This window comes from Meriones unguiculatus, chromosome 6, assembly GCF_030254825.1.
Source record: "Meriones unguiculatus strain TT.TT164.6M chromosome 6, Bangor_MerUng_6.1, whole genome shotgun sequence".
NCBI classification, from domain to species: domain Eukaryota; kingdom Metazoa; phylum Chordata; class Mammalia; order Rodentia; family Muridae; genus Meriones; species Meriones unguiculatus.
Window position 1 is genome coordinate 48,044,879 of NC_083354.1, and position 26,567 is coordinate 48,071,445.

Here is a 26,567-nt window from a genome sequence, read left to right on the forward strand (position 1 = left end):
ATCACATATGAGCTAACTGCTATGAAGGAAACGCATCACGGCGGAACAGACTGTACCTGACAACCATGGGAAACTGAAGGGCTGCAATTCCTCCGCCCGGGGAGTGGGTGAAGACACTGATTAACATTCATCTTCTGGAAACGGAAGATGACTATGATTTCCTGAAGAACAACTAACAGCACAAATGTGTGGAAGGGGACACTGGGCCAAGCCGTGAGTACTCAGATGTGAGCTGTGCAGAAACCGGTTAACAACCAACTGTGCTGTGACAAGCAAGACCCCCTCAATCAACGCTTTTTAAAAGTAATAGGTGGCGTGAGGGTGAAGAATAGAAAGTGACTAAATCAGGAATAGTATTGATGACAAGAGCTCACGGAGGCTGGAGAGATGGCTCAGTGACTTAGAGCACTTGCAGCTCTTCCGGAGGACCTGAGTTTGATTCCCAGCACCCATAAGCTCGCAACTACCTATAACTCCAGCTCTAGGGGATCTGACACCCTCTTCTGGCTGCCATGGGCACCTCCACATGTGTAGCATAAACTTACACAGATACAGATACACAGAGAGACAGAGAGACAGAGAGAGAGAGAGAGAGAGAGAGATCTTAAAAAAGAAATGAAGGAAGGAAGGAAGAGCAAAAACAAGCAAGCTGGCTTAGGCAATTTTTAACTTATCTCTGCATGTCTCTACTAACACCAGTACACCAACCTCAGCAACATTCTGAGCTGATTTGAGCAACGCAATGAGTGAACCTGAAGCAACAGGCACATTCCGTTATACCCGACAACCATAGATCCGCACTCTTTCCATACATACTTAGAATATTTACAAAAATTCACCAAGAGAACCTTATAAAAACAACAAATTCTATGTGAATGGAAATAGAAAAAAAATTCTGTAGCCATTACGTAATTATTCTGGAAACTGCTAAACTATAGAACTTTTTATTTGGTTATTAATGAATTCAGTTATAAATAACCAATGGGTTAAATTATCATATAGAAGTCAGATATTTTCAATACCAGTGAAAATGAAGAACAGAGAAGTCATGGGATTCAACTGAAGCAACATGTGACAGAAAAGACAATAAATATATTGTCTGCAATAAATATATTTTTTAAAAAACACTAAAGTTAAACATTAGATAAGGAAAAGATATAAAATTAATCCAAACAAATGCAAACAAACACATAGAAAAAGATAAGGAAAACCTAGTTTATTATTTGATAGAATTTTTAAAACTGATCAACTTGCTAAGAGCCATTGTTGAAGGATAGAAGATAAAAAATACAATAAGATAATAAAAAATGATGAAATAATTATTTATTCCACAGACATTTCATTATTAATTAATATTAATTATTAATATTTATTAAAATATTAATATTTATTAAAAATGTAATAAATATTACAACTACATGATTTTTAAATCCTTAGAGAGAAAAAACCTGAGCTAAAAGAAATAGAATGCTAGAGTCGTCCTACATCCTCTGAGAAATTAATCAGTAGTCATAGGGCTTTCCACAGAGTAAACTCTAGATCCAAGTTACTAATTAATCTAGAAATAAAAAATCTCAATACTATACAACTTCTAGAGAAAGAAAAACAAGGAATGTGTCCAATATCCAAAAGAAGAAACAGCTTTCCCTCAAGGGACTGATACCAACACTGACGCCATGACCTGACAAACAAAATATGAGGACAGAAAACTAGGGGCCGCTATCACAGACATGATCCAAAGGAAAAAAAAAGTTTTTAAAAAAATGCTACAGTATCAGATTCAGCAATACATAAAAATAATGTATCATGACGAAGTTGCATTTACTCACAGAATATAAGATGGAGATATTACTGTGTTACCAGGAAACTAGTCAGTAAATTAATTCTTCATCTAAAAAGCAAACAAACAAACAAACAAACAAACAAAACAAAACCACAAAAACTTAAATGATACTATTAATAGGTGTGCATGTAGAATAGTTCAAGATATATTCCTTCTGTTAGTCAGTTTTTCCATCACTGTGACACAAAATACATAAGCAAACCAACTTAGAAATAAAAAAGAGTTATTTGGACCACGATTGGTTGGTGCCATTGTTGTGGGCCTGTGGGGAAACACAGCACCGTGGCAGAAAGGTTATCAGAGAGACAGAGCTGTTCACCTCATGTCAGCCCGAGAAGTAGAGAGAATATGGCAAAGGAAGCAGCCAGGGAGAGCTACTATAAATTTAATTGTTTCATGTTAGTTTTCAGATTCTATAGCTGGGCAGTGGTGGTCTAGGTCTTTAATCCCCACACTCAGAAGGCAGAGGCCAGCCTGGTCTACAGAGTGAGTTCCAGGTCAGCCAGGACTACACAGAGAAACCCTGTCTCAAACAAAACAAAACAAAACAGATTGTTTATTGCTGGTTGTATTGGCTGGTTTTGTAAGTCAACTTGATACCAGCTAGACTCACCAGGGAGGAAGGAGCCTCAGTTGAGGAAATACCTCCATGAGATCCAGCTGTGAGGCATTTTCTCAATGAGTGATCAATGGGGGACGGCTCAGCCTGTGGAGAGTGGTGCCATCCCTGGGCTGGTGGTCCCGGGTTCTATCAGAAAGCAGGCTGAGCAAGCTATGAGGAGCAAGCCAGTAAGCAGCACTCCTCTGTGGCCTCTGCAGTAGCTCCTGCCTCTAGATGCCAGTCCTGTTTGAATTCCTGCCCTGACTTCCTCTAGTGATGAACTATGATCTGGAAGTGTAAGCTAAATAAACCCTTTTCTCCCCAGCTTGCTTTTTGGTCATAGTGTTTTCATCACAGCAATAGAAACCCTAAGACACTACTTTATAAAATTGTAATTGATTTCTTTTTTAATGTTGACCTTGTATACAGTTTCCTTGCTATAAATGGTATTCCTTTCTTTTATATTGAACTTGCAGCCAGCCTGGCTTCATCTTTGGCATGGTTACTTTTTTTTTTTTCTGGGACAAATAAAATCTGAAACAAGACTAATGTAATGGCCACACAAGTCTGTAAGTGTATTCAAACCACATATATTATCTAGAAAAATAAAGATAAAGCTTTAGGTAGAAAATCTCAAAGGCCCAAAAAGAAAAGCCATCTATCTATCTATCTATCTATCTATCTATCTATCTATCTATCTATCTATATTTGTTATCTAGAAGAACTTTTAAAAAAAAAGATTTATTTGAGGTGGTGCAACCCTATAATCCCAGTACTTGGGGTGGCACATGCAGATCTCTGTAAGTTTGAGGCCAGCCTGGTCTACAAAGCTAGTTCAGGTCAGCCAAGGCTGCACAGAGAAACCCTGTCTTGAAAACCAGGAAAAAAAATATTTATTTTTATTTATGTGTATGAATGTTTTGCCTTCATGTATGTATGTGAACCATGTATGTGCCTGGTGCCAGGGAGGTCAGAAGAGGGCGTTCATTCCCTTGGGACTGGAGTTACGGATGGTTGTGAACCACCGTGTGGGTGCATGAGTAAACCCAGGTCCTCTGCAAGAGCTGCAAGGCTCCTAACTCCTCAGCTGTCTCCTCAGCCCTGAGGAAAGTTCTATTTGTGACTTTTGGTCTGTCAGAAAGATCTTGGAGTCTGTTCCTCTCATCCTCACACAAACTGAGCAGACTGGAAGTCAACCACTATTCTTAGAGACATCTTAGAAAGACATCATGGAGCAGGCTGTACTGGAAACCAGGGAGACAGACAAATGGATTTAGAGGACCATAGCTCACTAGGAGAGGCCTGAAGTGGAAGCCATAGCTGGAGTCAGGAGGGGAAGGAATATTTAAATAGATGAGTTGGTGGACACTGGCACTGGCGAATTACAGTAGGAAATCTGGAGGGAGAAGAGAGTTGACAAAGTGATCCTGGATACAGCACAGAATACACCCGGACACCAGATTCTCAGCACAAAGGAGATTTTATTATTCGGAGGGACAAGGGGAGAGTGCCCTGCTACAGACAGCGATGGTTGACTGGCACATGACTAGCTTTAAGGGCCCTGGTGCAGAAAAGGAGAAAGAGGCGGTGCCCTGCCCCCAACAGAGGTTGGGGCAGCTGTCTCAAATTGGCTAGGACAAGAGCAAAGGAAGATGAGGATGAGGTAGAGGCTTTTTTGGTATTGTAGCCCAGTGCATTTGGTCACAGAATCTGATGGGCTTGAGAGACAGTATCAGGACCAACAGTTGGTAGAAATGATCACGGCAGATGGTTAATGGTGATAGTATACCATTATCTTATTAGAGATAACAAGCTGGATGATGACAAGGTTGATGACATCAATGCTGGGAGACAATGAGATAAATAGCCTTAAGAAATAACCTGGCTCTCTGGGGCCCAGGAGGGTTGATTAGGTTTATGGGAGTCTCCAGGCTTAACATGAAGATGCCTAGAGGGGGAAGCCTTCAGGGGAAACCCAATCCATTTCATAATGTCCAGCTGGCTTCTTGTTAAGCCCTGTAGCTGTCTGGTTGGTGACGATGGTGATGATGTTGGCTGCAATGGTGGCTATGAGGGAAAGAAATTTGGCTGGGGCCATGGATGCCACAAAAGCTGGGCTAAAGAAACTCGGAGAGACCTACAGCACTTTGCTAGAGCCAGGGAACTCAGCCCAGGCTTCCAAACGGATAAGCCAGGTGTACGCTGAAAAGTTAAGAGACGCTGCTGTGGTCTTGGAAGAGCGCAAAAGTGGAATTTCACACACAGTAAATTCAGGATTACTGCAGAAACCCAGCAACAGCAGGCGTGTGAAGAGATTCCCAGAACCCACCTTCCCTCCTTTGGTGGACACTCCCAACTCTGGCTTCCAGAGCCAGCTCCCGGCTGTGGTGGTTTGGCTCCAGATGTTGATAACATTGGCACCTGTCTTCTTAAGGTGCCTCTGCCTGCACAGCTCACAGCCCTCCAATCTGTAATTCCCCACAGCCCTGAAACCAACTGTCAGCCAAGGGGATTTCAGGAAGCTCTGACAAGGCAAGAAGACTCTTTACCCTGGCTCCTTAGGCACTCGTCTCAGGAAGAAATCAGGCAACTTAGTTGTCCCAGCATGTCCCAGACAGACTTCGTAGCTCCAGGGCCTTAGAGAAAGCCAGTCTGAGACTGTGAGCCCTGTGGGTGTCCACAGAAGGAGGGAAAGGCAGGTGCTCGACACACTCTCTCAAGGCCACTGTCCTTCTGAGAAGTCTTCCCACTGGAGCATATGGTTCCTATGAACCGAACTCAGCCCTCCTGGGCCCTGTGGAGCCAGGCTACCTTAAACCAAAGGACACAGCTGACAGGAAAAGTGTGGCTTTCATTCCAGGGCTTCGGGCTGGCAGATGTGGAAAGCTTCTCCTCACTGTTCTTGCAGGCCTTGTCTCCTGAGGCTACCCTCTAAAGGGCAGGGGTTCCTGGCAGGAATGCCGCCCATCCTCCTAAGCCAGGCCACAATGCCTCAAGAAGCCCCGCTGGCCTGCCCGTCTGAGAACTTGTTCTGTCTCATGCTGAGACACGGCCTGTTGTGTCTTCTGGATTGTAACAGTAAGCCAGCCATCACGTGCGACTGATGCTGTCTGAATTCAAGGCCCTCCCTTCACTCAGCGGCTGCTCATACACCAGGGATCTGCCCAACTACACCCAGAAGACTTTCTATTTTGGTACTAACCTTTGTCTAAAGATTTGAGAGGGGGGTTACATTGATATTTTGTATGCTCAGCACAGATTTAATCCACAGTAAAAACAGGTGAACTCTACCTCTGCGTCCTCCAAGTCCGTCCCACTAGGTTCTTCAGCTACTCTCAGGGAAATGTTAGAGGGTCCTGCCTCATGTAGCACCACACTGAATCCAATAAAGCACCCCAATAACTAGTGCTGTCATTCTTTCAATAAGAACACTTGGTGTGCTCATGGGGTTTGACCAAGATCTCAGAGCCCCAGGAAGAGGATGAGAAGTGATGGTCCCATGGTCTCTCCTCTCATGCCTCAGGCTGGCCTCCAGCAAAGCAGGCTCTGACAACCAGGAGCCATGGAGAACCATGGCTTATCTCACAAGTCTGGATGTCTGCTATCACCAGGCTATAGCTGGGCCATCGCTAGGAGGCCTTGGGCCCTCCACATCCATAAAGTATCCCTAACTATCCCAAATAAAAACCATCCATGCTGATGGACCATTTTCACACTGTTATGTAATGTGGGAATCAAGCACCTTTCGCATGCTTGGCTATTTTTGTAGCCTGTAGACTCCAAAGGACAGGGCACTCTCTGTAAACCAGCACAACACATCTCCAGTAAGTCCTGTAGTAAGTCCTCTTTGCCAAGTCTATTAGTCATTAACATTTTAAACGTATTATGACAGATTGTTGTCTTTTTTCCCCACTTTCTAGGTTCATCACAAAATTATCTGCAAATCATTCCCCACCCCCTATTACTTCTTGCCCTGTCTCATTGTCAGGATGAGTGTGTCGCCTGGTTTTATGCCAACTCGACACACACTAGAGTCGTTTGGGAAGGGGAAACTGAGAAAACACCCGCCACCAGACTGGCCTCTGCGGAAGCCTGTGAGGCATTTTCTTGATGGATGCTTGATGAGGGAGAGACCAGACAATCATGGCTGGTGCCACGCCTGAGTCAGCGGTCCTGGGTTCTGTGATAAGCCAGGCTGATTGAGCCTTACAGAGCAAGCCTGTAAGCAGCATTTTCCCGTGGTTTCTGCTTCAGTTCCTGCCTCCACGTTCCTGCCTGAGTTCCTGCTCTGACTCCCCCAGTGATGGAGTGTGACCAGAGAGTCACAAGAAGAAATAAACCTTTTCTTGGCCCAGGTGATTTGGGCCATCTTTTATCAGAGCAATAGAAACCTGAAGACGGTAAGCAATCATGTAACGTGGGCAGCAGAAATGAAGCCTGCCTTAGCTATATCACGTATGTGCGGATGTATGAATTAAACGTTCCAGCTAATCAAATTCTGAACAAAGAACTTCATGGGAATTGTTACACTGATGGGCTGGGAGGGTGGCTTGGTGATTAGGAGAGCTTGCCTCATAAGCCTGAATGCCCGAGTTTGATCCCTGACACCCCAGTGGAGAACCAACTACTGAAATTTATCCTCTGACCGCCACATATGCCTGTGGAACACACGCTTACACACGCTGTGCTTACTCAATCTCTGTGTGTGTGTGTGTGTCTGTCTCTCATAAACAAAAGTTAAAGAAAAAAAAAGAATCATTACATTGGTTATGAAGTTTGACTACACATTGAAATCATGTCAAAACATAAAAAAAAAAAAAAAATTGCCTAAATTTCTGATGTAATTTTTCTAGGCTATGGCCAGGGTATCTTGGATGGGCTTTTAAAAATTCTCTCAAAGTTTAAGTGTGTAGTAAGCGCTGACAACCCCTGCTCTGTGGTCACTGTAGTCTTCAGACTACTGCAGCAGCAGCAGTCTGGAACTGTTGGGAGGCTGGCTGGCAGGCTCCACCCCAGAGTCCAGGGTGAGGCTCAGGGCTCCAGGTCCAAACAAGCCCTCCAGGTGGCTATGATGCTCATGCCAGTTTGAAACCACAGATGTAAGAGAGAGAAAACACAGTCCTTGAGAAGGCAAGAGGGAGCGAGGGCCAGATGCCAGGTGGCCCTGGCCTTTCTCAGGCTGGGATGTTGTCCTGCCCTAAGGGGAGAAAAAGGTGTAAAAACAGGTGCTGATGGCTCCATACGTGGGTAGCATCAAGAGCAAGGATGTGCTTTCTGGTGTCTCCTACAGTCTCAAAGTGAGGTGAGGCTGAAAGCGAAGAAAGGATCCAGGCATGCTGGTTCACCTGCGAGGTCTTGAGGTCAGCCAGGGTGATCCAGAAAACTGTGGAGCAGCTTAAACTACAGAACAAAAGGTTCTGGCACTTCAGAAGTGGTGTCCAGCTGGAGGAAGCACATCACTGGGCATGTCCTTGGGGACTGTAACTTGTCCCTAGTTCCTCTCCTTGTCCTGCTGGCTCTCTCTGACTCCCATCTGCCATGAAACGAAATGAACTGCTCTTCTCTACAGTGTACTTCCTGACATGAGGTATAATTAACTTTTCATCACTGTGACAAAATATGTCCCAAGTAACACCATCAGCCAGGGACCAAACCTTCAACGTGTGAACCTTTTTGGGGAGATGTCTAAACATAGCAGCAGTGAACCTGCACAAGGATGCTGAGAGCCATGTGAAGTTTGAGGTCTTCATTCAAAAGGGAAATTTTTATCTCAGGTCTGTAATTCCCAGAAATTCAAGGTGGTTTACTCTCTTCCCTTGAACTGATAATTTTCCCTTTTATATTTTCTGCTTGTTTTGGTAAGACAAGAAATTTCCATGTAGCCCAGGCTGGCTTCCATTGGAGATCCTCCCTTGGCCTCTAGAGTTCTGGAAGTACAGAAATGTATAACTATACTTGGCTTTCAAGATGGTTTTCAAGGCAAGATGCAGATTCCAAGCACCTGGCCCAAAATGACCGAAGAACCTGACCTGGCAGGACCAGGAAGCAGTCTGACTGGTAGGATTTAGCAAACAAATGAAAATGTGCCTTCATGAACCTAAATTACAGGTGGGGACATGACTAATGGATGGTGGCTAGTGTCTTAGTTTCTGTTGCTGCTGTCATGAAACACTCTTGACAAAAGCAACTTATGGGCTACCAGGTGACTCAACTCTGATGGCATGAGCTCCATCAATTGGTCCCCAAACGGAAGAAGCAGGGAACCAGCTCCCACAGGTTATCTGCTGGTGGCCACACGTGCTGTGGCATTGGACAGATGCACAGCACAACACAAGCAAAATAAGTAAGACTGAAAAAAATACAAAGCGACTTGAGAGAGAAAGTGGCTATTCTAGTGAAAGGTATGGCCTGGATGCATCACCCACAATCCGTCACTCCATCTAAACAGTTCAGGGTCCCATCCAGGGAGAGGCATCTCCCACACCGGGCAGACCCTTCCATCTCAACTAACCCAATCAAGGTAATCTTCCAGAGGGCATAGCCAGAGGCCTTCCTCCCAGGTGATGCTGGTAACCATCACAGCTTGTATGCCTCTAAGCAGCCACCCATGACCCTGTACAAGCGGCACAGCCATTGTAGTGCATACTGAAGACAATTCCACCCATTTAGGAATGAAACGACTGTTGGCTGACCTGGGGAAGACTAGGTGAGAATAATGCAGGGTCCACTGTCATTCCAGCCACTCCACGTCCAGGACCACTGAGGAGTTCATTCATGACCATACAGAAGAAGTTGACTCTAGAGAAACTCTGACCTGAAGCCTCTGCTTCTACAAGTTTCAGATGTGGAAGAGTCTACTGACAGAAGTACTTCAGAGGGCCAGAGTCATCAGAAAGTTGGCTTGCCACCGGGCAAAGGAATGAAAGGAAACATTTTATCTTCATCCTGGGTTCTGAGTGGGCAAGAAAAAGCGTCCTCTGAGGAATGAACCATGCCAAGCTGATAACTACGTTTGAACTAAAGTCAAACTACGTTTGACTGAAGTTTGAACTAAAGCAATCACACGGTCATGTGAGGTCCAGGGCAGCTATCAGTTGGCCAGTTAGCATTAGAAGAAACCAGTGAGATAAATTACCAGGAGTAAACACAGCAAACAAGACGAACATATGCTTGATCCAGAACCTGTAGATTTTGACAAACAAGGAATAGCATCAGAGAAGCCATAGAGCAAAGCAGCCATCATGGACAGACAGCAAACATATATACAGCTTCCAAGATCTTCAAAATGGCAGTAACATAGATTCAGTTTGTTAGTTTGTTTGACTTCTTGAAAGAGGGTTTCTCTGTGTAGTCCTGGCTCTCCTGGAACTCACTCTGTAGACCAGACTGGCCTTGCTGGGTGTGTTAGCAGATGTCTTTAATCCCAGCAGAGGCAGAGGCAGAGGCAGATCTCTGTGAGTGCGAGGCCAGCCTGGTCTACAAAATGAATTCCAGGACAGCCAGGGCTAGATAGTGAGACTGTCTCAAAATACATACATACATACATACATACATACATACATACATACAGCCTTTATTAAAGAAAAACATAACTGCTGAGTTTTAAGACCCAAGTGTGTTATCTGGAAGTGGATAAGGACAGAGCTGAAGCCCACAGCGGATTACAGTCCCTCTGAGCGCAGAGTTAACACGGGGAGGGATGTGAAGAGGGATATTTTAAGATATCTCTCAAACAGGAAGGAAATCAAATGCTTACTGTAGCAAGTCCAAAAGGCTGCTACAAAAATCTACATTTCAGTAAACAGTTTCAAAGCAATTTTCTAGTAACCTGTGCCTGGTAAAGAAGTCCATTTGTAATTATATAACAAGGTACCCTCTACCAATTTCACTACAAAAAAGCTTATTTAAAACAAACCCAATTTCTAAGGTAGAGAGGAGATAGGTCATTTGTTACAAAACCATCCTGTAGAAGTAGTGCCACCCTGGGGAAGGTCAGCCAACAGGGTCAGCTCTGTAGAACGGCATTCTAGATGATGGTCTGTGAACGAACCGATGAAGCAGGACGCGGCTGATGTCAGGCCACAGGCCATTTCCTCTGGCTCACAGCCAAGGTTTGCAGCTCAACCCCAGGCGCCCTATGGTCTCAGGACTGGATGCAGACCTCAGGGTCAGGTATTGAAGTTTCTACTTGTACCAGGAACTAGCTGGATGGTGTAGGCCGAGGAATTATGGGCTAGAGTATAAGCCGCAGACAGGATGTGGGAAAGGACCCCTACCAGTAGGCTTTTCCTAAAAATCAAAAAGAAAACCCTACACATGGCTCCCTCTGTGGGTCAACACTGAGGATAAGTCCATCTCTCTGTTTACTGGGTTTGCTAACCCTGTGTCTGGATACCTTCCCTTTAAGGCTTTGGGATATATTTGGTTTAGTTTAGTTTTCTAATACAAACTTTTAGAATAATGAATTCCGTTCATGTATTTTCTCAGTGAGAAGTAGGAGGATTACTTTTATTTAGTCAGTAAAATGGCCGACTCTAGGGAGTAATGTTCAATAAATTCTCAAGCTAAAGGAAATTGCAGAGGAGGTAGAGTAGCCCTTCTTTGTTTCAGAAGCTTACAACAGACAACACACACATACATATTCTCTTCCTCACTCTCTCTCTCCCTACACACACACACACACACACACACACACACACACCTCTTCATTCACATGCTTCTATGAGTCACTGGTTGAACAAAGCTATTTCCCATAACAATCTGTCAGAGCCTAAGTGATCATCAAAACAGATAATCAAAAACCACTTATAACCAATGCCCTTGAGGGACAGGGAGGAGAAGCTGCCTTGGGGCAATGGAGTCAATAGAAAACAAGTTCCACCCAGGGAAAAGCAGTAAGGGTGGCTCCTTGGTGGCCCTATGAAGGGTATAGAGGGCTAAGGTCAACGGTTGGGTTGAGAGATACCAGATGGTCCTTCAGAGGTGCTAAGCATAGAAAAGGCCATTGAGGGGCAGGGACTCAAGACTGAAACAGGAACCATAGGAATCCAAGCCTTTGGGGGAGGGAAAGGTGGCCCCCTGAGCAGAAGAGCTAAGTGTGGAAGAAAGGCATTTCAAACAGGAGGATGTACTGACAAATGTCACCGAGTCTGGCACCTGTGAAGTCTGGGGCCTGCAGAAGGAGCCACTATCCCAGAAAGTAAGGACTCTGGGCCCAATTAGGGAAGACACTGGGTAGAGTGGAGGTGGCTTGCTGAGAGGCAGCAACTCAACATTCTCACAAAAGGAAGGCAGGGAGGAGTGATGAAAGTTGAGAGTCATTAGCAGAGAGAATCATGCATAGAACAAGGCTGAGGAAGCCAGGAAGAGCACAGGGGCAAATACAAAGCTCTTCTGGTAGAGAAGATCTCTCAGAACACTCTGTCTAGCAAGGAGGAGGACTAGAGCTGAGTTCAAGGGAAGCTGGGGAGAGAGTAGAGAGAGGGATGAGAGGGGCAGGCAGGGTCAGAGTGCAAGAGAGGAGACAAATGATGACAAAGCAGTGGTGCCAACCAGGGAGTCCCTGTGTCAAGAGGGACATGACAGAGGGGCATCTAGCATGGTCAGCTGCTTAGAAAACACAGCCAAGGTTACATCAGGCTCAATCTATCAAGTGGTCTAAATGTGAAATGTCCCTCATAGGCTCCTGTGGCACAAATAAGGTATAAATAACACACACACACACACCCAAGACCAAAAAGCAGAGACTCTGAGAGGCTAAAGATCCAGAAGAACCTTTTGAGAGGGTAGGTTTTACAGAGCGAGGAGCTTTGCCTAGACTGCAGGAGGTATGGAGCAACTGATTCAGTATGACAGGTAGAAGAGAAACCATATGTGAAGTAGAGGGTCAGGGACCAGATGATGCTACACTTTGGGCCAATGTCCTGACAAAGGTCCCTGTGTTAAAGATGGCTTCCCAGTTCAAGGCATAAGTGTGAGGTGGTAGAGCCTTTAAGAGGCGGGGCCTATTTAGAGGCCTTCTAACCTAAAGGGGTCACGCCTTTAAAATGAATATTGGGATCCGGCATCTCCTTTCTCTCTGGTTTCTGGCTGCTGCCAAGGAACCATTTTGTCTACCACGTGCAACCTGCCCATGTCATTCTGCCTTGCCACAAACTCAAAAGCAGGAGGGCTGGCCCTTTGTGACCTGAAACCTCCACAAACTGAGTGAACACAAGCTCTCCTCTTTCCCTCAGTCACCTGGGTACTGTGTTAGAGCAAGCCAAAGGATGCTAGAGGATGCTGTGTGCTAGGATGCCCCTGCTGACCACAGGCGTGCTGTGACTGTTGTACACCAAACCCTTCACCTCCCAAACCATGGGAGCTGATCTTCCAGATTCGACTCTAGCCACAGAGCACCTGCTCTCACTCGTCTACTTTCTGCCTTAGCCTCACATTTACTCTGGAAACTCTTAGATCTCCAATGGCTTGGTCCATGCCTTAGCTGGAGGGCATGGCTGGTTTTGTGTATCAACTTGACACAAGCTAGAGTCACCAGAGAGGAAGGAGCCTCAGTTGAGAAAATGCCTCCATGAGATCCAGCTGTAGGGCATTTTCTCAATGAGTGATCAATGGGGGAGGGCCCAGCCCCTTGTGGGCGGTGCCATCCCTGGGCTGGTGGTCCTGAATGCATTAAGAAAGCAGGCTGAGCAAGCCATGGGGAGCAAGCCAGCAAGCAGCATGCTCCATGGCCTCTCCATCAGCTCCTGCCTCCAGGTTCCAGCCCTGGTTGAGTTCCTGTCTGACTTCCTTCAGCAGTGAACATCAATGTGGAAGTCTAAGCTAAATAAACCCATTCCTCCCCAACTTCCCTTTTGGTCATGGAGCAATAAAAACCCTGACTATGACAGCCAGTTTACTCCCTTTCTCCACCAGCCAAAACCCCGTAGTACTGCTAGCCTCACGCCTGCCCAGAACACTCCAGCCCTTAAGTAAGTCTGTCAATTCTTTTCTTGGGTAGGCTGCTGCTTGCAAGTCCATTTCCCCCAGCCAGCTGCCTAGTAAGACTCCTTTCCAAACGATGCCCTTGCAGCCGGTCCCAAGTCTCTCCCAATGGATAAAGGTAAGGAAATGACTTCTCCCTTTGCCCATACCCTCTTCTAGGAGCTGCAGTGATGTGGCTGCAACCCAGCACTGACCATGCAGCCACATTAAAATGACCTGTGATATGGAAGGGCAGGAGGAAAAGAGCCTGAGACATAGCCACCCTCCTCCCTTTGGACTACAAAGCAAGAAGCAAACATTTACTTAGCCTACTATTTGTTAGAGCAGATTCCACTGTAAGCAAATTTCTGAAGAAAAATGTGATGACCAACCAGGGTGGTACCAATATGACTTACCTTAGCTGTGCCCCACTTTCATTTGCTCCTAGCCAGATCCCTTTCTAATCTCCCTCTGTAAAGCTTCAAGCTCCTACGAGGCTTACAAGCCCCTACCCACCCTTGCACTTCCATCACTAATACTACTTTTTACGTCATTAGAAATGGTGAGATGGGCAAGCAGGGTCTCCTCAGATGTCCTGCCACCCTTGCAAACACTCTCCTCTCATCTCAGTGGTATAGTGTTTTGGCCAGACTCCCTGGATTGAATCCCAGCACCCAGGGAGGCAGAGGCAGGCAGATCTCTCTGAGTTGGAGGCCAGCCTGATCTACAAAGCAAGTCCAGGACAGCCAAGGCTACACAGAAAAACTCTGTCTTGAAAAACCAAAACAAAACCCAACCAACCAACCAACCAAAATCCACAGCACTACTTAGGCAACTGAGCTCAACTTTCATTCCTTGATTATTTAACAGAAATAAGAAAGCCACTCTACAGGACTGTTAGGAGTCAGTGCCATGGCCTGCCACAAACACTGCTAAAACAAATGTGCTGTAGCTCTGATGTGAACCTTTTATTGAGTTTCTATTACCTCCAGACCAAAGCCTGAACTTCTCTGTGGAAGACCCTTCTTCGTGGCACACCTGGCCATTTACCTCTGAACCTTCCCTCCTGGCAATTTCATTTCTGAACACTTTGGCCAGTAACAGCACTCTGTCCACGGGATCAGGAAGGCAAGTACATGACTCCATGCTCATTTAACTCAAGAAACACTACTAATGGAGTGTTGGGCAGCGCCCACCGAATGAATTCCCCCCTTTTTGGGAAAGCATACGCACCTCCCATCACACACCAACGCAAGAAACAACCTGTTACACACCTTCTGTCTGCAAGCAATAGTGAGTTCCATTTCCTTCGCTTGGAAAGTAAGGGAGTTAGGTCATCAGCTTCCCATCTCCAAGACACAGGGCTACGGGAAAATCCAGTATTCCTATCTACTTCCAGATCTTATATTGTTCAATGCACCTAAGGGCCACATCCTGTGGAAAGAGAAGTGTTCCTTCGAGAGGGACCCAGAGGGTGAGGCCAGCAACAAAGGGAGCCTAAAGTATGCAGAGACCCGAGTGGCCAGGGAAGGTCTAGTGGGGAGCTTCCCATCAAGGCCAGCATGCCAGGCTCTTGTCTCTTCCTTTTCCTGCCTTCCCAGAAGAGGTGAGGAGGATCCTAAGGGAGCACTTACCACAAAACAAGAGCCTGTTGAGGTGACCAAAATGGCTGCCAGGTCAAATACACAACCCTCTCCTTCAGCTAAGGCATCTGTGGGTCTTGAAAGAAAGAGGGGAAGCAAAGGCCAGAGACACTAGGACACTGCCTAGAGATTCCAACACAAAACTAAACACACTTACTGTACACTGCACTTCCTGACCTGGTCAGGCCAAGGCCATTCTGGCTCCAGACAAGTTGGGGCCAAAGGATCTTTACTCATAATAGTAACTCTGGTATTTCTGTGAAGCCAGAAACGGTGACCAATGTCCCCTTGAGCCGCCAGTCTCTGAAGAGAAATCCTAATGTGCTCTTTAGACACGCATCACTTCCGTGACTAAGTACTGGCAAACCCCTGCTGGCTGGGGAGATGCCGAGTTGGCAAAGCACCTGTCACAGAAGCACAGGGATCTGGGTTCAATTGCCAGCACACACACAAAACTCAAGTGTGGCAGTGTAAACCTGTAATCCAATACTGGGGAGGAGGAGAACCCATGAAGCCTGCTGGCCAGCTATTCTAGACAATCAGTGAGCTCCAAAATAATATAGTGGAGAGCAACTGAGGAAGATACCTGATGTTGGTGATGCTGTACACGCGCATGCGCGCACACACGCACATTATTAAATTAAAAGTCTAGCTGGGCATGGTTGCGGCACATCCATAATTCCACTGTTCATGATGCTGAGGCTGGGGGAATCAGTGTTCTAGTCTACTTAGTGATATCTGATCTCCGGAAGAAAGTGTTAACAAACCTCTTGCACATGCAAAGATAACGTCTTAAGACTTAGTCCGAGATTCATGTGTCATTAGGTGAAGGCTTAAGTTCTTTTACTACAAATTTTTATGTAAGCGTACGGCCAGTTTCTGCATTATCTCCAGAGGCCAGAGGTCCTAGGTAGTTAGGTCACAAAGCTACAGCAAAGGCACCCTGAGGTGGGTTTTACAATGCCAAACACAGAGAATGTACTTAACTTTGCAAGCCCAAATAGAGGCTGGTACAAAAAAAAAAAGGGAGACCAGAAGTCAAAGCAGCAGCATCCATGACTGCACTGGTTGGGCTTTCAAGACCGGGAGCTAGAAGCCAAAAGTTTAGATGGTGATTCTTACCAGGTTTTCTCCTCAAGCAGTGGCGGTCCTTGAATCCAAGTTGACAGAACACTTCTTAGAACCACCCTGCTTCCCTTCATATCTAATTCCTGATGTACAAAACACACTGCTGGAGGGAACCCATAAGAGTCTGTCTCTACACAGTGGTAATTGCAAGGAGCCACTTATAGCCAGTCCCCATCCTTACCCATATAACAGCCTCTTTTGTCCAGGTGAGGGTATGAGTGGATAAAAACTGAATTTCCTTAAATATGTGTGTTGCATATCCTTACAAGGGAATATGTTTCAGCAGAACGAAGTATTAGCCGGCCGTGCTGCAGCATGGAAGAATCCTGAAAACCACGTGCTAGGGAAAGACTTCAGACACAAAAGAGCGCTTACTATGTGATTCTACCTAACGGGGAGTTCCGGATGGAGATTAAACAGATTAGTGATTGCCTGTGGCCGATGGTGAGAAAGGAATGTGAATGACTTCGAACGGGCACTGGGTTTCTTCGAGGGGCAATACTTCTGAATTGGAGAACTGACACCGCAGCGTTCCTCTTTTACTGCAGCATGTGGAGACTAAAGCAAGGCAAGGCCGGCCTGAGCCACAGTCTGAGAACCTCCTGGGCTACACAGTGAGGTCCTGTCTCAAAAAATAAAACCGTAAGACATAAACCAAAACGAAACAAACTAAATGAGACTATGGTTATGTCCATTCAACAATGAACATACCAAAGCCCATCTACTTTAAATGGATGCACTAGCAATTGTATCTCAGTAAAGCCACTTTTTAAAAACCTAACAAAATATAATTTCTGGGCTGGAGAGATAGCTTGATGGTGAAGAGTACTCACTGCTCTGGCAGAGAAGCCAGGTTCGACTCCTAGCACTCACATGGTGGCTCAGGGGAATCTGTAACTCCCCTTGGCACCAGGCACATACACTGCGCACATGTAAATAGGCAGGCAAACAGACGCAGAAAATAAAAATAACTCTTAAAACTTTTTTCTAGAATGCCTACAATCCAGGTGTGCCTAGGTGCTAGAGTCCTGGCAAGATCCTACGAGAATGTTGGTAGCTCCCTCACAACAGGACCCAGTCAGCTAACTGGTGCTCTCGTTTTCCTGTCACAGCATGTGGAGCTGGGAAGACGGCTCGGTTGGTAAGGTGCCTGGAGTGCAGTGGAGGTCAGAGGACGACTTGCATGAGCCAATTTTCTCCTTCCACCACAAGGGTTCCAGGGATTGAACTAGGCGACGAGGTTCGATGCCAAGCACTTTTACAAACAGCTACCTCGCCAGGCCAGAGGTCCTGAGGTCTACCCCAGCACCCACCACGGTCAGTACTGGCGGTGTGTGACTGCTTCTAGCATTGGGGAAGCACATACAGCTGCATCCTGGGGCTTGCTGGAGTGCTGGTCTAACAAACTGGCAAGTTCCAGGTTCCGTGTGATGCTCTGTCTTAAGAAAACTAAGATGGAGCTGGGCAGAGGCAAGCGGATTTCTGAGTTCAAGGCCAGTGTGATCTACAAAGTGAGCTCCAGAACAGCCAGAGCTACACAGGAAAACCCTGCTTTGAAAAACCATAAAGATAGACAGACAGACAGATAGATATAGGCTGACAGACAGAGAGACAGCAAAAACTAAGATGGAGAGAGACTGAGGAAGACATTTAACATCTATTCATGCCTACACACATACACACACACACACACACACACAACCTTAGCATGCTATAGTGGCAAAGCAGCAGAGAGAAGAGACATGCTGGGATCAGTGTACCAACCCTGGGTTCTTACTCCAGATCTGCTGTGAGAGAAAAGTACAATATTGTCAGCCTGCTCTCTGTAGGGTTCCATGTCACTGAATTCAGGCAGCCTCAGCCCAGGAATATCTGGGAAACTGCATTAAACATATACAAAGCTTCAACTGAAAGCACAGCTACTCACACTCTGTCAGGGATTCAGAGAGAAGCCATCTTAAGGGTCTTCAGCATTTGTGGACTCGGGACCTGGAACCCACCTCCTTTGGGATCCTGTGGAGTGACTAAATTTTGGCTGCTGTCACTATGATGTAAGCCTCTAACTGGTATTAGCCTGTGCTAATTCTTGGAGGCAAGAAAGCAGAAAGCCAATATATAGAAAAGATAGCCAGGAACACCGATTCCAAACATAACTTTTGGGCACCACAGTGTTAATCTTAGTTTTTTGTTTAATGATGCTCACTTTCAAACGGTGCTTATTTTCTGTTTTGTTTTGTTTTTTAAGAGTCCTGGAGACATCCTTACTACTTTAGAAACACATCACTAAAAGATGTTTTACTTTTAGCCATACATGGTGGTTACTTTGTAACCCTAGCACTTGGAAAGCTGAGGCAGGGGAATGGAGGCAAGTTTGGGCCTAGCGTGGGCTACGCAGCATGATACTGTATCAAAAACTTTTAAAAGTGTTGCCAGCAGAGAGAGCTTACACTCACATCTTGTGCTCCACCAGTTTGCTTCTTTCTTATAAACCTACATGTTCTAAGGAGTTGCGGGGAGGATGTTCGGCAGTATTTACAAGCCACACAAACCACTGGAGGAGGACTGACCATGGAAAACTTGGAACTGTTCTTTTCTTCCCCTGTCACTATCTCCAAATAGTTCGGCAGAAAAATCTACAAAACCAAAGGAGCACGCATGTGCGTAGGTGAAAGAGCCTGACAAAACTCCAAAGTAAATGGAAGTAAATGTTAACTGTGATGCAAGTCAGACAGCAACACTTTAGCTTTAAAAAAAATTATGTGTCTATTTATGAGTATGTGCCTTCTTGAGTTTGTGGCACTGTGTGTGTGCCTGGTGCTGGAGTTACAACCGCTGTGAGCTGTGTGTTGTGGCTGCTGAGATCCAAACTCAGATGCTCACAAGTGCTGACTTAAGCGCAGAGCCGTCTCTCCGGCCCTAGTACGCTGCCTTTTTAAACAACTTTTATACAGAGAACTGTGATTTCTAAACATTGCTCCTGTCTGGAAACAAAAGAATGCACTGAGTATCGGGAAGGGGAGAACTGCAGTGCTCTGTGTAGGTGATGTACACCCGAGTGTTTGCTGACTGGGTGCCTAGTAAGATGCACCCTACTAACAAAACGTCCAAGTTACAAAAGGTTCCAAAGAAGCATTTAAAAACCCAGACGTTTGGGGACAGAGTACATCGCAAACACCACCAGCAGCTCCTTAGGGCGTATGCAGGACACCGTACACAGAACACTGAGCTCCTGGCTTGCTTGTGGGAGCCTTGTACTGCGGAAGCTGTCTTTTCAGATACTCTCTTCATCTGTAAGGCTTATTTTAATATAAGACAGCCATGTTCTCCCTTACATCCCCGAGAGGATGGACACAGAGGCAGGCGGTTGCAGGCCCAGTGACTCTCCCTTAGGTGGACTAAACCTGTGCAGAACTACACACATGCACTCATTGGCTCTGAGAAATGCCTCCGTGTGACGCTTCCTTGTAAGAGTAATTCCAACTTCTTAACACGCCATGGAGGCTGAGCAGAGTCAGCTCTTCTTCTGTTAGGGTTTTGGAACCTGAGTCAAACTCCCATGGGATAAAAATGTGACCATCCAGCTGCTGCACGTTCAAAGACTTTTGAGACACAACCACCAATCACACATAATGAGCAGTATTTTGAAGACCTGCATATAAAATGAGTCCTTTAATTTTTCAAGTGTTTTAAAAAACAAATTTATACTTAAGCCAGCCTTGAAGATAAGCATAAAAATCACCAATTTAAATCAAAAAACAAAAGCAGAAACAAACAAACAAACAAACAAAAAAACCCCAAACCCACAACAACCAAAGCACTGGTTCTGTACATAGCACAGCCCAGGTGTGCGCAGAGGGACCACAGCGGTGGAGAGAGTTCACTGCCCGGAACTGTGTCACCTCCTTGCCCAGAGAGCAAAAATAAATAAGGTCATGAATGAGCCCCAGGCTTCGTCCAGCTCACGGGAAAGCTAACCAAGATGTGACAAACTCGGGCCTGCTTCTCCTAAGGAGAACAGAGCCATACTCACTGGACAAGCCATTCTCCATGCAGGGGCAGCATGTTCTTCTTAATTTTTATTCTTTAATTTCCTTCTCTCTTTACCTTTTCTTCAATTTTCCTTGTAGAAGGCAAACCAGACACCTCTTTATCCTGTTTTTCCTACAAAAAGTACCGCATTTTGAAGACAAACCGTTCCCAAAAGTAGTGACAAAAACATTAAAGTAGCTTTAAAGGTGAGACACCTACATTTCTTCAATGAAGTAAAACATAAAGATAAAATCAGATGGCATTAAGACAGCTATTCCAAATATCTGTATCTAAATAATTTTTAAAACTGTTTATTTATTTATTTTTTTTAAGAATGCACCCCCTAGTCCAAAGAAACTATATTTTAAAAAATTTTTGGCCAAAACATTTACAAAACCCCTTTCGGTTCAACCTAATGAAAGTGGTATCTAAAAAAATACTCCACATTATGAAGTCTGTCTTTAAAAGTTCAGGTTTGAAGGCGTTCCTAAGGCACGGTGTTCTGGGAGACAAATGTGTGCCTGCAGGCACTGCGCTACACGCGAAGCCTCTGCACCAGGCACTTTCCTCTGAGCAGTGGGGCTGAGCAATCAGACGTAGGCTCCCAGGGCAGCGTGGAACTCTGTGAGGCACTGGACCAGCTGCTGAAACTTAGGCCGCTCCTCTGGGTCCAAGGCCCAGCAACAGGCCATCACAGCAAACCTGTGGAGTGACATGGAAACATGAGTAGTAATGGCCTCGGTTACTTCCTGCCAGTTACGTGTTCTGTTTACATGTGCTTGTGGAGAGGCAGCCGGTGAGCAATCGCTTAGTTGTACTATGTGACAGCAGTTTCAGAATTAAAAGCCAAGTCATTCGGATTACACACGGTAATCTCAGCTCTTCAAGAGAATACAAAACACTCAGCAGATTCAGAGCTTCGTGTGTAAACACACAGAACACAGTCAAAGCAATGGCCCGTGTCGTCCTAGATGCTGTGGGGGAAGAACTTGAAGGAAGTGTTATCTGAAACCAAGACTCCTGGACCTACAGCAAAGCTGCTGCCTAAAACTGGCAGAGAACTCTTCTGGGGCCTCTGCAGACAACATTCATTTCTGCACCCACTTCCCCAACCAGCCCGAGCATCCCACTGCCATGATGGAGAAGGTAAGCTACATAAGGGCACGAGGCAGGAAGCACCTGTCACTCACTAGCCAGAGCATCTTCCTTAAGTATCGACTGATGCCTGGCAAGATCATAATGAGAAAGGCGTCTGTCTCTCCGTTTTTACCATGGTGTGGTATATGCACGTGTCTGTGTGGTTGTATGCATGTGTCGGGAGGCCAGAGGACAATGCTGAGTACTGTCCTCCATTGCTTTCTTTTGCAGACAGAATATCTTACTGAACCTGGAGCTCACAGATGCAGCTAGAATGACTAGCCAATGAGCTTCAGGGATCTGCCTGGCTCCACATACCCTGTGACAGGGTCTCTCACACACACACTAGCACACGTCTCTTTTTAGTAGGTGCTGGTGATCTAAATTTGGACCCCAGGAAAGATTTTTCTAAGTACTGTATCTTTCTGTCTGTTTAAACAAAACTCAGGTAACTGACACAGTAGCCCATCAGTTTTCTCACCATTATGTTTCATTCTCAGGTGAATTTTTAGTAATTAAGATTATACACCACTGATACAGGATGCCAAGAGCATTAAAGAGTGACTCTGCTGTTTTCCACAAGGTCTAAGTCACATCTGAAGGCTCATTATTCTCAAAGGGGAATGTTCTGTGTGCACACAGGAACCTGCTCTCCTACTTTTATACTAATACAGTAAATGAATCAAAGCTCATGTCTGAGATCCAAAACACTCACAGCTCATCGGGGCAGTTGATTGGCTGGGCTATTCGGTAACCATCTTTCAGGTAAGCGGCCATCTCAAAGGGGTCGATGTCCACGTAGGGCGTCTGGCCCAGAGTCATGAGCTCCCACAGCGTCACCCCAAAGGCCCACTAGGAAAGAAACAGCAGCATAATGAGGGGACATTGTAAAACTGGGTGCTGGTGATTACAGACAGCAGCTGAACAAACTCTTAAAGAAAGTGAATGCTGTTCTTAAAAAGAAATCTACCATACTGGTTAGCTTCTCCAGCTGGAGTGGGAAAGATAGCATTTTAATGTGTTCATCCTTAATGCGAACACTGGTATTATCTGTTCTGAGCAATTATGTCTGTTCCAAGAAACCATTTTTACCACTGGCTATAAATCATGCTACCCCAAAATTAATTACCTACTGCTGGGAAATGGAAAACAACCTACGTGGACAGAGCATCCTCAATAAGCGCGGAATATATAGGCTACAAGAAGTCATGGGCTTCTGATTTGCTTATGCTGCGGGGCTGGGGGTGGAACTCGGGGAATCATGCACACAGAGGTGCACCGAGAGGTCTATATTGAACACTGTTAGTTAGCAGATGGAAACACCTTTCACACAGCTCAGTACAAGATCAGATTTACTTAAACTCAGCAGGTGAATGAGCACTGAGCACAGAACCTGGGCAGAGGCAGCAGGAGCCCTGGGGGGCTGACTAGGCCTTCCCCTGAGAAGGCCCAGCCCTGGCTCAGGCCACTGAAAGTGCTTGGATGGGGACGAGCTGCGGCCTGCTGCCAGCTGTGAACAACCGAAGCTGGGGAGAGAGAACAATGCCTGTGCAACAGTTCAAGGGCGCTCACAAGTATTTTGCAATGAGCTTCCCATCACACTCAGTTTCCCAAACAAACCCTGAGAAACTCACATTGGCAGCTTAGGGTTTCAAGGTAAAAAAAAAAAAAAAAAAAAAAGGTGAAATCTGTGGCTTGCCCAGCCACACATTTCTCAATGAATGAACGCGTAGAAATGGGGGTGGGGCACACAAGGCAAAGGTAAGTCTTTCTATAAAATCCAAGCCCAGTGCATTAAGCTTGAGGTTATTGTTTTTCAGTATGAACAAAATCTGGAAACACCATTTAAAAAAAAAGAAAATGTCTTTCACAGGTTGAACATTGCTAATACAAAATGATCCAAAATCCAAGTTACAGAGCTGACATGACAACAAATTGCTATATCATGAAACTGTTTCATGCACAAAATCATTAAAAATAAATATTACACAAACCGAACTGTGTTTAGACTTGAGTCTCATTCCCACAGCATGTGTCTGTGTATATATATATACATTTCCCCCCTCAAATCTGGAAAAAAAAAAGAACAAAAAAAAAAAAAAAACAAAACCAGGCATTTGGATGAAGGATACTCAAACTATATTAGTGAACAAGCCACATTTTGTAACAGAATCTATATAAAACAAAACAAAAAAACAGTGGAATGACCTTAAAAATTACTCCAAAAAGTGTAATTACTCCAAAAAGTGATCCCTTCCTACCTAGTCCAGCTTCTGCTGGTCACCAGCAGTGTCTTAGCTACAGGGATTAACATTTCCAATATATCGTTTGGAGAACGGTGGTGGAGGTGATACAATTCAACCCACTAAACAAAGCTACATAAACTTTCAAGCAGCAGCACTGTCTGAATACCAACGCTCTCCTTTCAGGCAGTGAGCACCAGAGCCAAATGACCTGGGGCTCACTTTGGCAGAAGGAGGTATAAGTAACAGGTATAGATGAATGCTAGTCTCTATTTTAGGAGGTTGGGGGGGGTCTTTCTCTGTAACCCAGGCTGGCCTGAGACTCCAGCAATTCTCCTTCCTCAGCTTGCTAAAGTGCTGAGAGTACAGGCATGAGCCATGAGCTTAAATAGCTTATGGTCTTGCTATTTAAGACAAAAAACAAAAACTATTTTTTCATTAACAATATATTTTGACATGGCTTGCCAGAAAGTATACATTTTTTTTTTTTTTCACCTTAACACATAACGCTGAGACCACTGGACGACAAAACCTCTGTGTGATTACTCTTGGAACTTAAAATACCAGACTGGCTTTAGCACAGCAGTCTCCCCTAGCCAGTTACCTGAGAGTACACAAATTACTATTCAGTGGAAAAGTAGAATAATGAAATATACTCTCATACTCTGCCCTGCCTGGCAGAGAACCACAAATGAACTTTCATGAGCAGCTGTAGCAGAATCACCAGTGGACCTGAATGGCAAGGTATTGAGCTAAAAAGAACCACTTGAGTCTAAGGTTTTACTGTTTGTTGGGTTTTGGCTCTTTTACCATTGCTTTTGCTTGTTTTCCTTTCTGTTGTATCCTTTTAAAGACAGATGCACCAACCTAAACTCACCCCACCACTGCATTTTGGAACTTGGTAACTTGCTTGGTTTCCTAAACTTAGAGTGGAAGACAAATTTGCCTCAGTATAAATCATACCTTGAGGCTCACTTAGATCTGATAAGACTCTGATTTTAGGCAAATGAGTTAAAGCTTTTAGGCTTGTCAGGAAGAAATGGAAGTAAATCTACTGATGAGGGATGTGAAGTAGGAGGCTCAGTAGCAGAACATGACGGACTTACTGTTTGTATGCCTCTGCCATACACAGGTTGAACTCCTGGTCCCCACTGTGATGGAGCTAGCACGGTGGAGCTTTGGGAGGAGTTTACATAATCTCAGGAATGAGATTAGTGCCTTATAAAGACCTCAGCAAATGCCACTCTTCCTTGTGCTATAAGAGGACACTGCAGGAAGGACACTATTGATGTGCACCATCAAGCTGGACTTCCCAGGCTTCAGAGTTACAAGGAATGCAGCCTAGGTCCTGAGCTACTCAATCTATCAGGCTCAGTCTACTAAGACACCGCTTAATCTCAAAAATCAGCATCTGTAGCTGCCAGTATGACTAATCCTTAGACACCTGTAAACCTACACACAACGGAAGACTATCACAGAACTGGCTGTTCGTGCCCCTTTCTCCATAAGCAGACACACACAGCTTCATCTGAGCACTGGGGTCTTCTAAAGGAAATGAAGCAGAGAGTAAGAACAAGTCTCCAAAGCAACCAGAAGGAGAGATGCCCAGAAACTTACGAGATCCTGAAAGAGTAGCAGCTACTGCTGGGGGAATTGCTCACTTCTGGAAATATACGAATTGTTATTAAAGTATTTCCTATATTCCTCATTCTTAGGAAATATCAGGACAATTAAAATTAGAGTAATACACCTAAGTAGTACTTTAACATCAGGAATGTTACATCTTTGTGGGAAGCTGCTTCTGGCATGGCTATTTTGGCTTGACTCTAGCTCAGCCGTTTTAGAGGTCATCGCCATTTTCTTTACTAACCAAGCTTATAGTCTCTTATTTCTCTGCCAGCTAGGACTTTCCTCTAATTCAGATGAAAGGTTGTTGCCGTGGGAAACTCTAGGAGTCTGGTACATGGGATTTTGCTTCCTGGCCTTGGCAAATACGAGTTTTATCAAAGTTCCGGGACTGTCCTTGGCAGTCAATGGGAGAGGGGTGTTCTGTTCCTGAGAACTAGATAGCAAGTTTCGTGCAAGCCTGGGAGCCGGATCATGATTTTTGTATAGCCTTGAGTGAATTCTCAGACACTTTGCCATATGACACAATCACTGATACTGTGAAGAGACTCTTTTGTGATTCTTTTCTATATAAGTGTTCGCTTTGCCTTCATTAAATGAGACTTGATCAGATACCTGTCTTGTCTCCATTCTCCACGTCTCTTGTCCCACATTATTCTAGCCCCTCTCTGAGGGTCTTATTCGACTGACCTGCGGGCTGGGTCATATCTTAAACCTCTATTTTCCAAAGTCTGAACTGATGCTTTCATCTCTACATTGTTCTTTTGTTCCTTTATTAATTCTCTTACTGTAAACCTGATACTTAAATAATAGGTCTGACATTGCTGGTGTGTAAAATCTGCACCATGAAGACAACAAGTAACTACGATAATCTTCTGAGCACTACTCTAAAGTCAGTAATGGAAAATATAAAACAGAAGGAGCTCCAGACTTAAGCATCTTCCAGTAACTCTAGCTGTCACTGAGGTACCACCATGGCTCCAAAGACTGCTCTCGGTGCGAGGTTGCAATCCCGAGGGTCTCCTGAGTGAGTCTGCTCCGTACATAGCAATGGCCTCTAGAGCACTAGGCAAAGTGGAGTAAGATAAAACAGACTGCAGATGCAAGGTCTGAAGAACCACAGATTTTCCTCCCAGGACAATGTCCGCTAATGTCTACAAAGAAACAGCAGGCACACGGGGCACATTTGATTTTTGTCCTGTGGCCTAAAAACTATTCAAATGCCTTAAAAAAGATCCCCCGAGAGCCATAAGTCATGCTGATAAGAGTAGCATGGAAGTCATTTCCTTGATTTGTTTTTCCCAAGAAAATGCCTTTTAAATACAATGTAGTACCACAAAGACAAGAAAACCAAC

At 45.1% G+C, this 26,567-nt stretch overlaps 1 protein-coding gene across 2 annotated transcripts in view; it reads right to left on the reverse strand.

Moving 5' to 3' along the window:
- Positions 1–19,831: 19,831 nt before the first annotated feature.
- The window catches only part of Ryk (receptor like tyrosine kinase), a 74,909-nt gene continuing 68,173 nt past the window's right edge, over positions 19,832–26,567 (reverse strand). For both annotated transcript variants that reach the window (XM_021653252.2, XM_060385416.1), the window contains exons 14-15: positions 22,059–22,195; positions 19,832–20,908 (exon numbers count right to left, since the gene is read on the reverse strand). In XM_021653252.2, coding sequence (XP_021508927.1) covers positions 20,797–20,908; positions 22,059–22,195 — 249 coding nt within the window. In that variant the 3' untranslated portion in view covers positions 19,832–20,796. The remainder of the gene's footprint in view (positions 20,909–22,058; positions 22,196–26,567) is intronic.